The sequence below is a fragment of the Bombus vosnesenskii genome, unplaced genomic scaffold (genome assembly GCF_011952255.1).
Source record: "Bombus vosnesenskii isolate JDL3184/JDL3185 unplaced genomic scaffold, Bvos_JDL3184-5_v1.1 scf7180000016265, whole genome shotgun sequence".
In the NCBI taxonomy this organism is placed as follows: domain Eukaryota; kingdom Metazoa; phylum Arthropoda; class Insecta; order Hymenoptera; family Apidae; genus Bombus; species Bombus vosnesenskii.
In genome coordinates this window covers 25,186-37,972 of record NW_022884334.1, presented here as the reverse complement: position 1 = coordinate 37,972, position 12,787 = coordinate 25,186, and the positions used below count along the sequence as shown (strand labels likewise).

At 34.3% G+C, this 12,787-nt stretch overlaps 2 protein-coding genes across 3 annotated transcripts; one reads left to right on the top strand and one right to left on the bottom strand.

Annotated features, from left to right (window-relative positions):
- Window positions 1-441: 441 nt before the first annotated feature.
- On the top strand, window positions 442-10,155 carry LOC117242195 (mitochondrial folate transporter/carrier). 2 transcript variants are annotated; one of them, XM_033508665.1, is made up of 6 exons: window positions 442-864; window positions 5,543-5,696; window positions 5,786-6,038; window positions 6,152-6,265; window positions 6,361-6,506; window positions 9,212-10,155. In XM_033508665.1, the coding sequence occupies exons 1-6, from the start codon at window positions 705-707 to the stop codon at window positions 9,390-9,392; spliced, it is 1,008 nt and encodes a 335-aa protein (XP_033364556.1). In that variant the 5' UTR covers window positions 442-704; the 3' UTR covers window positions 9,393-10,155. The 2 variants fall into 2 exon arrangements, with proteins under 2 accessions (XP_033364556.1, XP_033364557.1); XM_033508666.1 differs by having other exon boundaries at window positions 8,358-10,107.
- Window positions 10,156-10,233: 78 nt separating this feature from the next.
- Window positions 10,234-11,946, bottom strand: LOC117242196. The gene is made up of 4 exons (XM_033508667.1): window positions 11,824-11,946; window positions 10,760-10,947; window positions 10,566-10,673; window positions 10,234-10,440 (listed from the first exon to the last, which is right to left on the bottom strand). Exons 1-4 carry the CDS (start codon window positions 11,944-11,946, stop codon window positions 10,299-10,301), a joined length of 561 nt encoding a protein of 186 aa, XP_033364558.1. The 3' UTR covers window positions 10,234-10,298.
- Between the last annotated feature and the right edge of the window lie 841 nt (window positions 11,947-12,787).

Sequence of the window (12,787 nt, the reverse complement as noted above, 5' to 3'; positions counted from 1 at the left end):
AATATTTTCCAGATGTCCCACCTTCATCATTTTCACTGTTCTATAAGTTATATTATTAATACTAGAACTATCACTACAATGAATAAAATGACCAATTCGTAACTTTTCATAGAAATTTTGTAGATAGATATACATACATACATTTTGATTAGGATACATACAGGATTTGAATGACTTTTCATAAAACGTAAAGATGAAAGCTATAATGTTTCAATTTAGATTTCTCTGGTACAAAGTAATTAAGTAATCTTAAAAAAGTTAAAGATGATCGTTTTCAAGTGGTGGTAGAGAACGGCGCGCGTTTATAGTTTGAATTGAATTTCCCGCGACAGGAGTTTCTGTTTCCTCTTATTCAGAAAGATGGCACATGTTGGAGAGTGGTAGTTGAAGGTAGAGGGAGGTGGTGCGCAGAGCATTCAACGCGAGTAGTCGCTGAGTCAGTCATTAGTCTGCGTTCAGTGCGCGTTACGTCCTTTTGCGTTACATAATCAGTTAAAAGGAGAAAGCGAGACGGAAGAACGTATCAAACCGAAGAAGCGATTTCGGCTGTGTCTCGCGTTACCGCAAGCGCAACGGCACTGCCTGCCGCGGATCAAGAGATATGCCGCAGAGTGGAGACGAATATTGCTAGCGTTGTAAAGGATGCAACTGGATTTTCCACTGACGGATCGATAACGAACGACGAGCAGTTTGACACGGGTAAAATGTCGACAATAAAGTCGAGTGGTGGTTCACCGGGGACCGCTCGTGTTTTGCCCGTGTTGAGCCACTTTAAGTACGAACATCTCGTTGCTGGTGTATCCGGTGGCGTGGTTTCCACGCTGATGTTGCATCCTTTAGACTTGATCAAGACCAGATTTGCAGGTAAGTAAATTCGAGTGTGTCTTTGCTGACGACATAACGGCTGTGCATGCAAATGGCGGGTACGAATTCAATTTATTCGATATATGCACGTGGTAAACGTGCTATATTGTATATTTATACGTGCTAGAAACAGAAAATTTTCCCCTATGTTCTGCTTTTATTCTGTGACTCACACAGTCTGACATTATGCGGCTTATGTTATAATCGTTGTGTAAAATGAATATCTCGATAGTTGAATTGTTTAATTACAGAGAATCGAAGAGAATATTGTAATAATTATATTCGTAAGTGAAATCATTTTCAAAACAAATGATGCTATTTGCCATGACAATTTTATTTTATTTTAATTTTCGAATGTTTCTTCACGAAATACCTATGTTTCTATTTTTATGTTTTCTAAAATACCGCATATTCTATCTAACATAAGCTTTGTTATGGATTCATTGATGATACATTGTTAATCTAAAATAGTATTGTCGCATAAGTAATTTCTATAATAAATGATCTGATAAAAATTTCTTGAATAATTTCTCTAATATTAATTTTTGCAAATTTGGTGCAAATACTTTCTATATTTAAACTTGTCATGAGGAAAACCGGGAAGCAAGATACTAAGTCTGATATTAGTCATTTTTTGTTGGTAGATAGTCGGTCCAATTTTATATACATATATACATATATATAGAAGTAGTTCGAAATAACGTGTAGGTTCGTTAACACATTGAGTAGCGATAATTACATTCAAAAGAATATAATAAAAAACTGTGACGTCTACGGTCGACGCTCCTATCAGTTTGGCCGACAAGGTCGAACAAGAAAAGCACGTGGCGTTATTATGAAGAATAAAAAGTATTTTTGACCGGCTTAAAGACAGAGACAAACGATGTCCCTTAACTTTGCATTATAAATACTGAATGTTGCACGCGACGGGAAATGACGTTTATTAACATCGATTTTTGTTATTTAATTCCTTTAAATAAAATTCTTTCTATTTACAAATTATGATCGAATATATTTATGTATTGTTATGTGATTACATATTTTTAATTACAGTACATTGTTTACTTTGCAATTTACCTTACTTCACTAAACTCCCTGTAAAACTTAAACTACTTCTGCTATTTTACTTTCACTTCGTATTTTACTGAACTGAAGATTGTGTTAATTGGTGTGAATCTTCATGATACATTTATGGTAAAAATTAGCTAATGATCGATACCACATATACGTACACATGGTTATTCACTTTACTCAGAATCCGCGCTCGCGAGAACATATGAGAATGGCAACAGTGTAACATGTACGCTTACTACTGCAATAAAATGTCGATCGTCATCTACGAGCTGTTACTAGAAGTATAATTAGAAATTAGAAATTTGATTGTCGCCGAAGGACTTTAAATTTGATGTCACTATAAGGACAGGACTATCACTGAGAAAACTAGCTTCGCGTTTTCGCTCGACGATTTCATGTCCCTGCGTGCTCCTGAAATTTCGAAGCAAGCAAGTGCAACCGGTTTTGATATCTTGGATTATGGTACTAACGAACTACAATTAAATTTTCACGTTATTATGAACGTTATTATATGGAGAGTCCTTTTATATCTTGTTTGGTAATTTTCATTTTTAACATATTTAACATTTTCTGCGTCATACTTTAAAATTTATTAACAATCATTCTCCATAAATTGGCCGCTTTACCTGATTTTAGATCGTTCTACTGTGATTGAATTCGCTGCTCCGATGTAAGAATAGGAAAACAATTAAATACTATACAATTAACTACAAATAAAATACTTCATAGAACTCATACCTAGACAGATCAGTTTAAAAAAATAGACTTCCGTTGTTAGCCGACTAGTTCGAACGGACCCAGGTACTGCAGTACGAGGGTTAAATTTATTTGTATTCTTCTGAAATAATCTGTCTAAATATGAATTTTGTGAAATGTCTTACTATATCTCAATCGCTTTCCTTGTTCCCTATTCTTACATTCGACATATCCACAACAGAACGATCCAAAATTAGGTAATAGCGATCATAAATTTTGAAATACAACGTAGAAGAAAATTACCAAACGAGATATAAAAAGGGTCTTCAAGAAAGTGAACAATTTTATTGTAATTCGTTAGCGATGATAATTTCATTATGATTCGATCGTTCAAACAGTTGAATACAATTTTAGACAAAAAAAATTGAATTGTAATTACATTTCAGGTAGACATAATTTAAGATATCAAAATCAGGTGCGTTTGCTTGCTTCGAAGCTTCAAGCACGTAAGGACATGAAATCATCGAGCGAAAATACGAAGCTAACTTTCTCAGCGATCATCTTCTCCTTATAGTGACATCAAATTTAAGCCCTTCGACGTCAACCAACAAAAACCGCTCTGTGTCCTCGCCTAATTTTATTTCTAGTAACAGCTCATAGATGGCGAGCGACATTTGATTGCAGTAGTAAGCGTACATGTTACACTGTTGCCATTCTTATGTCTCGTGAGCGCGGGTTTCGAGTTAGGTGGATATCCTGTATAGCCTAATTGTCATGCGAATAATATAACAAAATTTGCAAGAGTAGTACATAAAATTTAGATTATATAATAATCTTAAAATACACGAATGATGTACCTCGAAATGAAATGGAAAGTTATGGTTAACTTTCAACCACATTTAGGAATGGAAAGTAGACATTCCTGTAGTTAAATTGACTTAAAGAATATCTTTGTTTCACGTTGTTGCGAATCTTACTGTTAGTGCCTTATTAACATTTCTGTTCGGTCATTACGACTATACTGCTTCTCAAATGTAAGAATTTCCAGGAGAAGTCGAATTTTCCGAAAATTTTTTTTGTTACCTTGTATTGACATTTATTGTTAACATTATATTGTTATGTTCAAATTATTTAAAGATTACATACTCGGAATCGACCAGTTTATCGCTAATGATATTCAATACAAGGAGCAACGGTCATAGTTTCGTATTTCTGCTTTTCCACGTATTTAACTTCGGTCTGACGAACTCAAACTAATTCAAATATTTATTGCATCATGCATATTAAGAAATATATTTCGATTTACTAATATAATTTTTGTTAGTTCATTGGTTTTGTTTACATCAAGAATCAAAGATCTTTTTTAGGAATAGTTGAAACGTTTTTATATGAAGGAGTATTAAGATATGATGTGAACTTAAAGAAAGAGTTTATTTCAACGTAGCTACGTAATTTCTGTTAATTAACGTTATAAAACGAATTTTAAAAGATTTCGTAGCATATTTGATTCGAAAGTAGCAACTTATTTAAGCATAATCGAAACTTTCGCGTATAATGAAGCGTTAAGATGATAGGACCTTATACAGAAGCTTATTTCATCGTAATTTTTTATCTCGCTATCATCAAAAGACTGATGATGTCCTCATAGGACTCGTTCTTTGTCGTATTCTCGTCGTAAAATCCGTTGGCTACACACCAAATTGCAAGAAATTCCGCAGATTGCGTCATACGCACGTGAGCCCGAACAATTTACATTTTAATGTTTTTCTCATGATCAAAGTTTCGTCTCGTGTGGCGAAATGAAGTAGATAATTTAATTGTTTGGTTCACAATAACTACACTAAAAACGTGAAATTTATTAAAAATAATTAGGTGATCATTTCGTTTGAGACAAAGAGAGATTACTTTTAATTCCGTATGTTTCCTGATATCGTGTAAAGTAACGTTACTATTTGATCGTCCTATAAATAATTATCTTTTTTTGAAAATTGAACGATGAATTTCGTCAGACCAGAAACTTCATAAACTAGAATAGAAAATTTATCTGAAAGATGGTAATTGAAATTAGGAAAAATTAAGTTCATAATAAGTAGTACACATACCGCAAAAATGCATTATTCTATTATTAATTATACATATTAATAATCTAATCGAAACATTATTAATTTTAACTATTAACCTAATATTATTATGGAAATTCACGTCGAGACGTAAATAGAGAATGTCATCTTCTTAGTGATTCCGAATAAGTTTCATTTCTCTTCATACATATGTGTATGAAATAAAATTAGCGTAGTACATACAAGCGTAGGATGTTTGCAGAAACTGTTGACAATTTAATTCCCACGAAAAAATACAATGGTAAATGTTGTAGAAAGGCTTGTTAATTATTCTGTTTAAAAGTATTTTGCAATGTTGCAATGGTGGCTGTGTAATACGTTTAGAAATTTGTGGACTCATCGATAATTTACCGCAACAAACATCTTCCTGAACACAAAGAATAATGAAGAATCGTCTTTTTGTGCCTGTGGCGAGTGAATTAAACTCAACACGATATAGATTATTGTTTGTTGGAAAGGAATTCGTCGAAATATCTAGTGCAATGCAATTAAGAGTAAAATACGATTTCTATTATATATCAAAATGTCACGAGATTGAAGTTGCAATACGCTCATTAGATAAATTATGACACGTGATGCGAGAAAAAATAATTAGATTTTGCTTATCATTTGGCTGCTCTTTACGTTATCGTCACGAGTTGAACGAAAAGAAATAGCGAACGTTATCTGGACAATGGTATCAGTTAGAAGAATTTTACGTATTAGCAGTTCGTCATGCTCTGTCTAGTTGCACCTTCCTCCTGGAGTCCTGGAAACAAGATGTACTCATCACTCTATTCTTTTTGCAGTTAGCGATGGTCACTCACGCGTGGGCCCACAATACAAAAGCCTTAAAAGCGCAGTAATGCAAATTGTTAAGACTGAGGGAGTGAAAGGTCTTTACAGAGGGGTAACGCCAAATGTCCTAGGATCTGGTGGTGCATGGGGTTGCTACTTCTTTTTGTAAGAATTTTAAATTATTTAAATACTTTTATAAGAAAAGATTTTAATGTAATCCTTGTTAATAATACATGAAACTTGCTTTTGTTTAGCTATAATACCATTAAAACGTGGATTCAAGGTGGAAATAGTAGGAAGCCGTTAGGACCATCATTGCACATGTTCGCTGCAGCAGACGCTGGAATTCTTACTTTAGTTATGACAAATCCACTTTGGGTAGTAAAAACACGTTTGTGTTTGCAGTACATGGACGATAAACATCTTCCAGAAACACTTAGATACAATGGAATGGTAGATGCAATTAAAAAGATATATAGAACCGAAGGATTCAGAGGCTTGTATCGGGTAAATGAATTTCCTTTTAGAACATTAGATTTTAATTTGATTCTCCTTTTTAAATGTATTCATTAAACTATAGTAAAATATAATATAAAATTTTATAAAACGTATGTTTACAGGGATTTGTACCTGGAATGTTTGGTGTTTCGCACGGTGCTATCCAATTTATGGTGTACGAAGAACTAAAAAATTGGTACAATAATTACTTGAATGTACCGATTGACAGCAAACTGGTAAGTCTATTGTGCAATTATACATATATGTTGAATTGATTTGACATTTAAAACACAATCCTGAAAAAATATTATCTTTATTCTTATATTTACAGAGCACATGGGAATATATCAACTTCGCGGCGGTTTCAAAATTAATTGCCGCCGCCTCGACTTATCCTTATCAAGTTGTTAGAGCACGACTTCAAGATCATCACCACAACTATAATGGCAGCATTCATTGCATTCAATCAATATGGAGGTCAGAAGGAATAAAGGGTTTTTATAAAGGCTTATCTCCCTACCTTTTACACGTTACACCAAATATATGTTTAATTATAGTAATTTATGAAACATTTTCTAATGTGCCTACAAACTCTCATTGATTCCTTAGATTACACTAATCTAAAATTATTAAAGGTAGAAGAAAATAAGAACATATTAATCTCATTTAAATATTTTATAATTTTCTAAAATAGAATTATGCTTTGATATTGAATTTTCCCAGCCCTAAGTATGATTTGTAAATCAACAAAGGTAATCTGGAGGTAATTATTATTTGAGACGGTCATATGTTGATTGTATTTTAAAACTTTTACCTTTTTTTTCATTAGAGGTACATTTGGAACAGTATTATTAGAAAAAAGATTCTTTTCCCGTATATATTTTTATACAAATGGCAAAGCAGTACATTAGTTTTATTCTGGAAGTGCCAACTTTTACCAAACTATTTTATGTTCTTAATTGGCATCAATGAATTAAAGAAAGTGTTGTTCATTAACGTTTAATATTTTGTTTAATAAGACATATATTTCAGTAGTGTAACTCAAAAAGGTAGTTCTATAGTATATGTAACAAATGTAATTACTCGAATTATTTAGAAAATATTTTTGGGAATTCCTTTTTGAAAAGAAACTTATGTAGCAAACAATATTATTGGGAATAGTTTTATTGTTCTTAATAATAGCATTTTATTGGAGTTTTTGAATGCTAAATGCCTTCATATTATAGGGATAGACTTTCAATTTATTTAAACTTATTTTGAAGAATACCAATCCACTAGTTTTTTTGTTACTGGAACAATTAAAAACAGTCTCTAACGTTATCTTATTATGATCATGTTATATACTAGTTGGCTGTTTCATATAATAACGGAATACTTTAAGAACATAGCGAACAAATGATATTTTTTGACATCAAAAACAGTTGTTAATTTTATTTTTTGAACATACAGTAATTTATAGAGATCAAGTATATATTTTATTTATTCTACATTTCGCGCATATAGAACAATTTTATTTGCTTTTATAACGCGCGAGAAGAGGAACGAAACTTATAAATCCTACGGAAGATTAAATTATTTTTCTTATTAGGAATTTTTCTTTGGGCTGGCACTCAAAAGTTCATAATATCTATCATGTATATTAATATCTTCTTTTTAAGATGAAATTACATTTTAATAGTTTTATTGCCATAAATTAATATTGTTTGTAAGTGCATTAAGATTGACTCAAAGAAAAAGCTTGTACCTTCTCGTTTTATTGTAAAAATGTAACTGGCGAAAGGTACAACATGTAACAAAGGATAGAAAATATCAAAAGTCGCATGATTGTATAAATAACAAATCATGCGTACACCTGAAACTACAGTAAACAATTTTTTAGTGCGAATATGTTAAAATAAATAGATCAATTACAAATCCTCGCGTCATAATGCAAGTCATAATGTTGATAGCAAATTTCGATTAAAAGTAAATGAAATGAAAACATACGTAGGAATGTAATAATTATCTACGGTTTAATTATTATTTATATTATATTTCTGTATGGAATGAATATGTACCTCCTTCCGAAAAATCAATAGACGAATGTTGCAAAGTTTATAGAGTCTGGTACTCAGTGCAACTGATGATATGGCAATAAAATTCAATGTCCTTGCAATTTTCAAAATAGTAGGTTGAATTTATTTATATGTATTTCTAATTGTGACTAGGATTCATTATTTAAAGACTATGAATGACCTAATAAACATTGGCAGCAACATTTAATTGTTTCTCATTATAAACTAGCTGTTGGATCATTTAGTTTTTAATGGTTATGCATGATGTTTGTAGAGCTTAATGGAGAAAAAAGATATTTGTCGAACGATTGGGAATCTGGAGAATGTATCCCAGCTTTCTATCGGCTGTTCAAATATTTTCCTTCGAATTAGATGATTGTGGCGATCATCTTATTTTTTTCCTCCTTGACTAAATTTCCTAATGAATTAATTGCTGTGGCAGGACCACAGTTAACGTGCGAACAATATGTAAGAGAGCAATGTGTTTACGTGTATGTTTAGGTGAGTGTTGTGTGTACGTGAGACATGGAATGTAATTACAATTAGACGGATCATTTGTTAAACCATCAGCGGTACGATTTTTGGACGTTTGTGTATGATTTATGAAGTTGTATGTGTCTCTAAACTTATCAAAGTGAAACCATCTGAATGAGAAATAAACTACGTAGAATTGGAATTGTCTAGATTTTGAGAAACTCCTTCACCCACTTTTTTCATTTTACACACAATTGTATACAATTCTTTATCAAACTAAGTTACAAAAGTGTCGAAAAGTAATTCTGATGATCGATGAACGAATAAGAACATTAATTGAAATATACAATGGAGTTATATAATGCTGTTATCTTTGACGTAGAACAATAAAAGTATGTGCAACGTTTACGATAATCGTTGTCAATACATCGCTTATCGTTTATAATTCTCGTGGCGTACAGTTATTTCCTTTTCGATAAAGAAAAACAGTGGGACAGAGAGGTGCTTTGATTAATGAATCACGACAAGAATCGTACACCGGTCTGTAATGCGAATGAAAACGTACATTGTAGCCTATTGAGAAAGTTCTATGCAATAAATGATGAAAACAGAAGAAGCAAATAACGAAAGAGTATTGCTGGTGGTTAATTGCAGGTATGAGGGGTGGCGAGGCTTTTACAAGGGTCTAAGCGCGAACCTGACCAGGGTGACTCCAGCGACTGTGATTACATTCTTGGTATACGAAAATGTGTCTCACTATCTGCAACATAGAAAAACGATGGATCAAGACCGAACTTTGCCAATTTTGATCAAGAATGTAGAAGAGAGTAACTAATTTAAGAATTACCTTGTAAAAAGATCCACTGTCATTTTAAGAAATCGACTCGAAGGTTTTATTTGATCAAACCAGCTAACACAAATGCGTTTACGATCTGTCGGTGAAAATTTTTAGGTAAATTATTATAGCAGAGAATAGAATGCATTTAATCAATATGCAAGCAAAATTTATGCCGACGTCGACTATTAGATTTCCGTTTTCCAGTGCATTATTCTATGTTCATGAATCTGTGTTGTTGATCATCATTGTCCATACATTGTTACTGTGAAAAACAATTGTGAATACAGCGACAAGATTTCCCGTTATTAATTAAGACTTCTGTTAATTTTACGAAACTCTGTACGTCGCCGTAATGAAATTACTTTAAACAAATTGCGAACGCTCATGACCTATACATTCTTAATGATACTTTCTCGACTCGAAGTTCGAGCTTTATTCGAAATGTGTATAATGTCCTTTTTCGATAATTCGGAACGAACTAGTTTCCATGATATCTTTCTCCCCATAGTTTCTAAGTAGTCTTATTTCATTTTCTTGTTGTTGATATTTGATGTCAATTTAGACAAATCGCTTTATGTGCATATACTATTCTCGCAGCGATAGTAGTATGCTATGCGAAACTTTCGATTTAAAGCTCCTAATTTATAAAAAAAACTTGGAAATATTCCTCGAAGCGAAAATAAATCATGCGAATATGGAGTACGAGAAGGAACATATGTATTTTCAATTCAATAAATATTGCAATACTATTACACAAAAAGATGTGTTTATCGTTCGATAATGATAAATGTTATTTATGGAGGTATAAAAATCTTTATGTGTTTTTTAGAAACTCCATTATCGGGCTGCTGTCCGTGAACTATACCGTGTACTATGAAGATTGCATTTAATATCGTGGCTTCTCTAACTATTATCGTCGAGATCATGGCGCCTTATCAAAGCTAATGGACTTTGAGGGCATTTTTTATAGCGGTAATTGCAATCTTTCGCGTGCTCGGCCTCGGTGATCTCGCTCGGAAGATTTTCATTTTGCGAAGAGGATGGCCTGTGACAAAAATTGGATCACGTTATTGATTTTTCAGAAACGTGTTCTAAAACTTTGAATTCGTTTAATTTATTGGAAAGTTATTGTCGAAACTGTATTTACATTAAAGTACGTTTAGCACTCACGTAAATAAAATTCGCAGCACTTCGCCAAGCACCCCATTACTAGTTAAAGGATAGTTAGCAACCTCACAGATCATTTTTAGTAGACAATTTTCACCAGAATAACCAAAGCTATAAAAATAAAGAATATTATAACTTTTAATTTAATCCATCCAGGACTCGTTTTTCTACATTTCATTTTTAACCAATTTCTTTACCTTTCCAGTTTGTTCATAAGAATTTCGTACGTCAGTCGTCGATCCAGACTTCGCTTCTTAAGATACGGCTCGTTCGAATAGTAAGTGGAGTTCCATTCCCCTGGCAGAGCATAATTCGCTTCGAAGTATAGAGAAAATAGCACCGATTTGTCGGGAATATCAATGGGTACTCCGAGGGCGAAGAATATCTGCACGCGTAAGAGTTTTTTTTTATATGATAACCATTTATTTTTATATAGATCAGATCGAAACGATCTCTACACGATATGCTATTTTTTTCCGCGGTGACAGATCAAATTACGACGTTAGTATCGCATTAACGGGTAAATGGTAGTATTAGTTGATGAAGTATGTGTTTCGACCACTCGCGGAGAGACGCGATCGCGAGGAAACACGCCAACGGGAGTCGTAAATTCCCGTTACGATTAGATAATCGACGCCACGAAATGATCGATCCCCTATTACGATTAGGATAATAGAGGTGGTTAATTGAATATGACACTGATGTAACGAGTTGTGAATGACGGTTTATTCCAACAACTTTGTGAAGAAGATAGTTACGCTGGTACGTATGTATAAGATAAGTGAGTGACTGATCTTCGGGTGTAGACCCGGTCGAAGGATGTTGTATGTTGGAAGGTTGAAGAATCAGTGATTTTCGGTGACGATACTGTAGCGGAGGAAAGCTAAGGATGGGTGTGTCTAGCATACGGGACCATCGGATTTGTTATTAATTGGTTAAACGAAGTTTGGTGGACTAGGAAAGGTCTTAGCTGCCCCCGAAAGTTGCTATTAGGAAGCATCGTACGTGGGAAAACCCAACTTTCCCTTGTCTAGCCGTGGTAGACAATACTCCTTAGAAAGTGTTTTAGGAAAGGATATTTGTTCGGTCTGAAGGGCCTTAGCAAGCAAATTGGGATTTATGACGGGTACTTAAGGCTATTAAGGGTACGCCGTAAGGATGCGCGGACATCTGAGGTCTGTCTGGCCCGCGGTGTATGGCCGGGTCCAGGTGGAGTGTTGCACGACGCAACAGTATGAATGACTTTTATTCTGTACTTTACCCCCATGCCGCTGCCTTCCGGAAACCCAATAGATCTAAGGTGTCTTGTTACTCCGTGCGTGATATTTTTCACCCCTGAAGCTTGTGATATCCACGCGAGGTAACACACGACGAGGATGTACATTGTGACTAACCGTCTGGAAGGAATATGAATATGATCCGTCAGGTTCGAAATCTCATGGAAGAGCAAATTATCGTTTATCCAACTCGAGCTATGTTTCATGAGACGATAATAGAAGAGATTCTCGAAAGTTAGATTTTACCAAGCGCGCAGCATCGCGTTAATCAAGCAAAGTTTGTCCGAATCGTTTGCTTCATTTTTTAAACGAAAGGCTACGTCGTAAGATCTGAAACGAGGCGGGAGTTAACGACTTGTAAGCTGCACATTGCCAACGCCCGTTAAACGAGGGATACTGTGGAAGTTTACAGCGGGCTAATAATTGTATACTGCTAACGAGCTGTAACTAGATTTTTTCACGTGTATGTGCAAACGCGTAAACCATCGATCCCGCTACATTTTTGCGCGGAAGAGCCACGAGTCACCCCGCAGGCAAACATAAAAGACTGAATCTAAACAGAAGATTAAATCATCCAATCTTAACGTTATATCTTCATGGAAGTTAAATTTCAATCTTTATCTTGCCAAGTTATCCGAGCAGCCACATTGTGCCAGTTCGCCCAGAATCTCCGGCCCATTTCCGTAAATTTGCAAAATCTCCTCGGGTCAGGCAGCAACATGTAGTGGGGATTGTACGAGCGTTTATCATCGACGGAGGGCATTTCAAACATTTCAAATACACGACACGGACCAGATCAGTCCGATATTAAATAAATCATCAAATCGTAATGCGACTGTGCTGCTGCGTTGTTTAGCGCATTTCAGATTCAACGCACGACTTGTATTAATAATTATTCTGTGCGACATTGGAGGCGTCGGTCTGCCAACAACCGCAGCCGAATAACGC

Excerpts from the sequence above, each read along its gene's own strand:
- LOC117242195 (XM_033508665.1), top strand. The coding sequence starts at position 705 with ATGTCGACAATAAAGTCGAGTGGTGGTTCACCGGGGACCGCTCGTGTT. Across the intron at positions 5,697-5,785 it reads TGGGGTTGCTACTTCTTTTT|CTATAATACCATTAAAACGT; the intron begins GTAAGAATTTTA and ends GCTTTTGTTTAG. Across the intron at positions 6,266-6,360 it reads TACCGATTGACAGCAAACTG|AGCACATGGGAATATATCAA; the intron begins GTAAGTCTATTG and ends TTATATTTACAG.
- LOC117242196 (XM_033508667.1), bottom strand. The coding sequence starts at position 11,946 with ATGTACATCCTCGTCGTGTGTTACCTCGCGTGGATATCACAAGCTTCA. Across the intron at positions 10,948-11,823 it reads CGGAAGGCAGCGGCATGGGG|ATATTCTTCGCCCTCGGAGT; the intron begins GTAAAGTACAGA and ends TTACGCGTGCAG. Across the intron at positions 10,441-10,565 it reads GTGCTGCGAATTTTATTTAC|GCCATCCTCTTCGCAAAATG; the intron begins GTGAGTGCTAAA and ends TTTTTGTCACAG.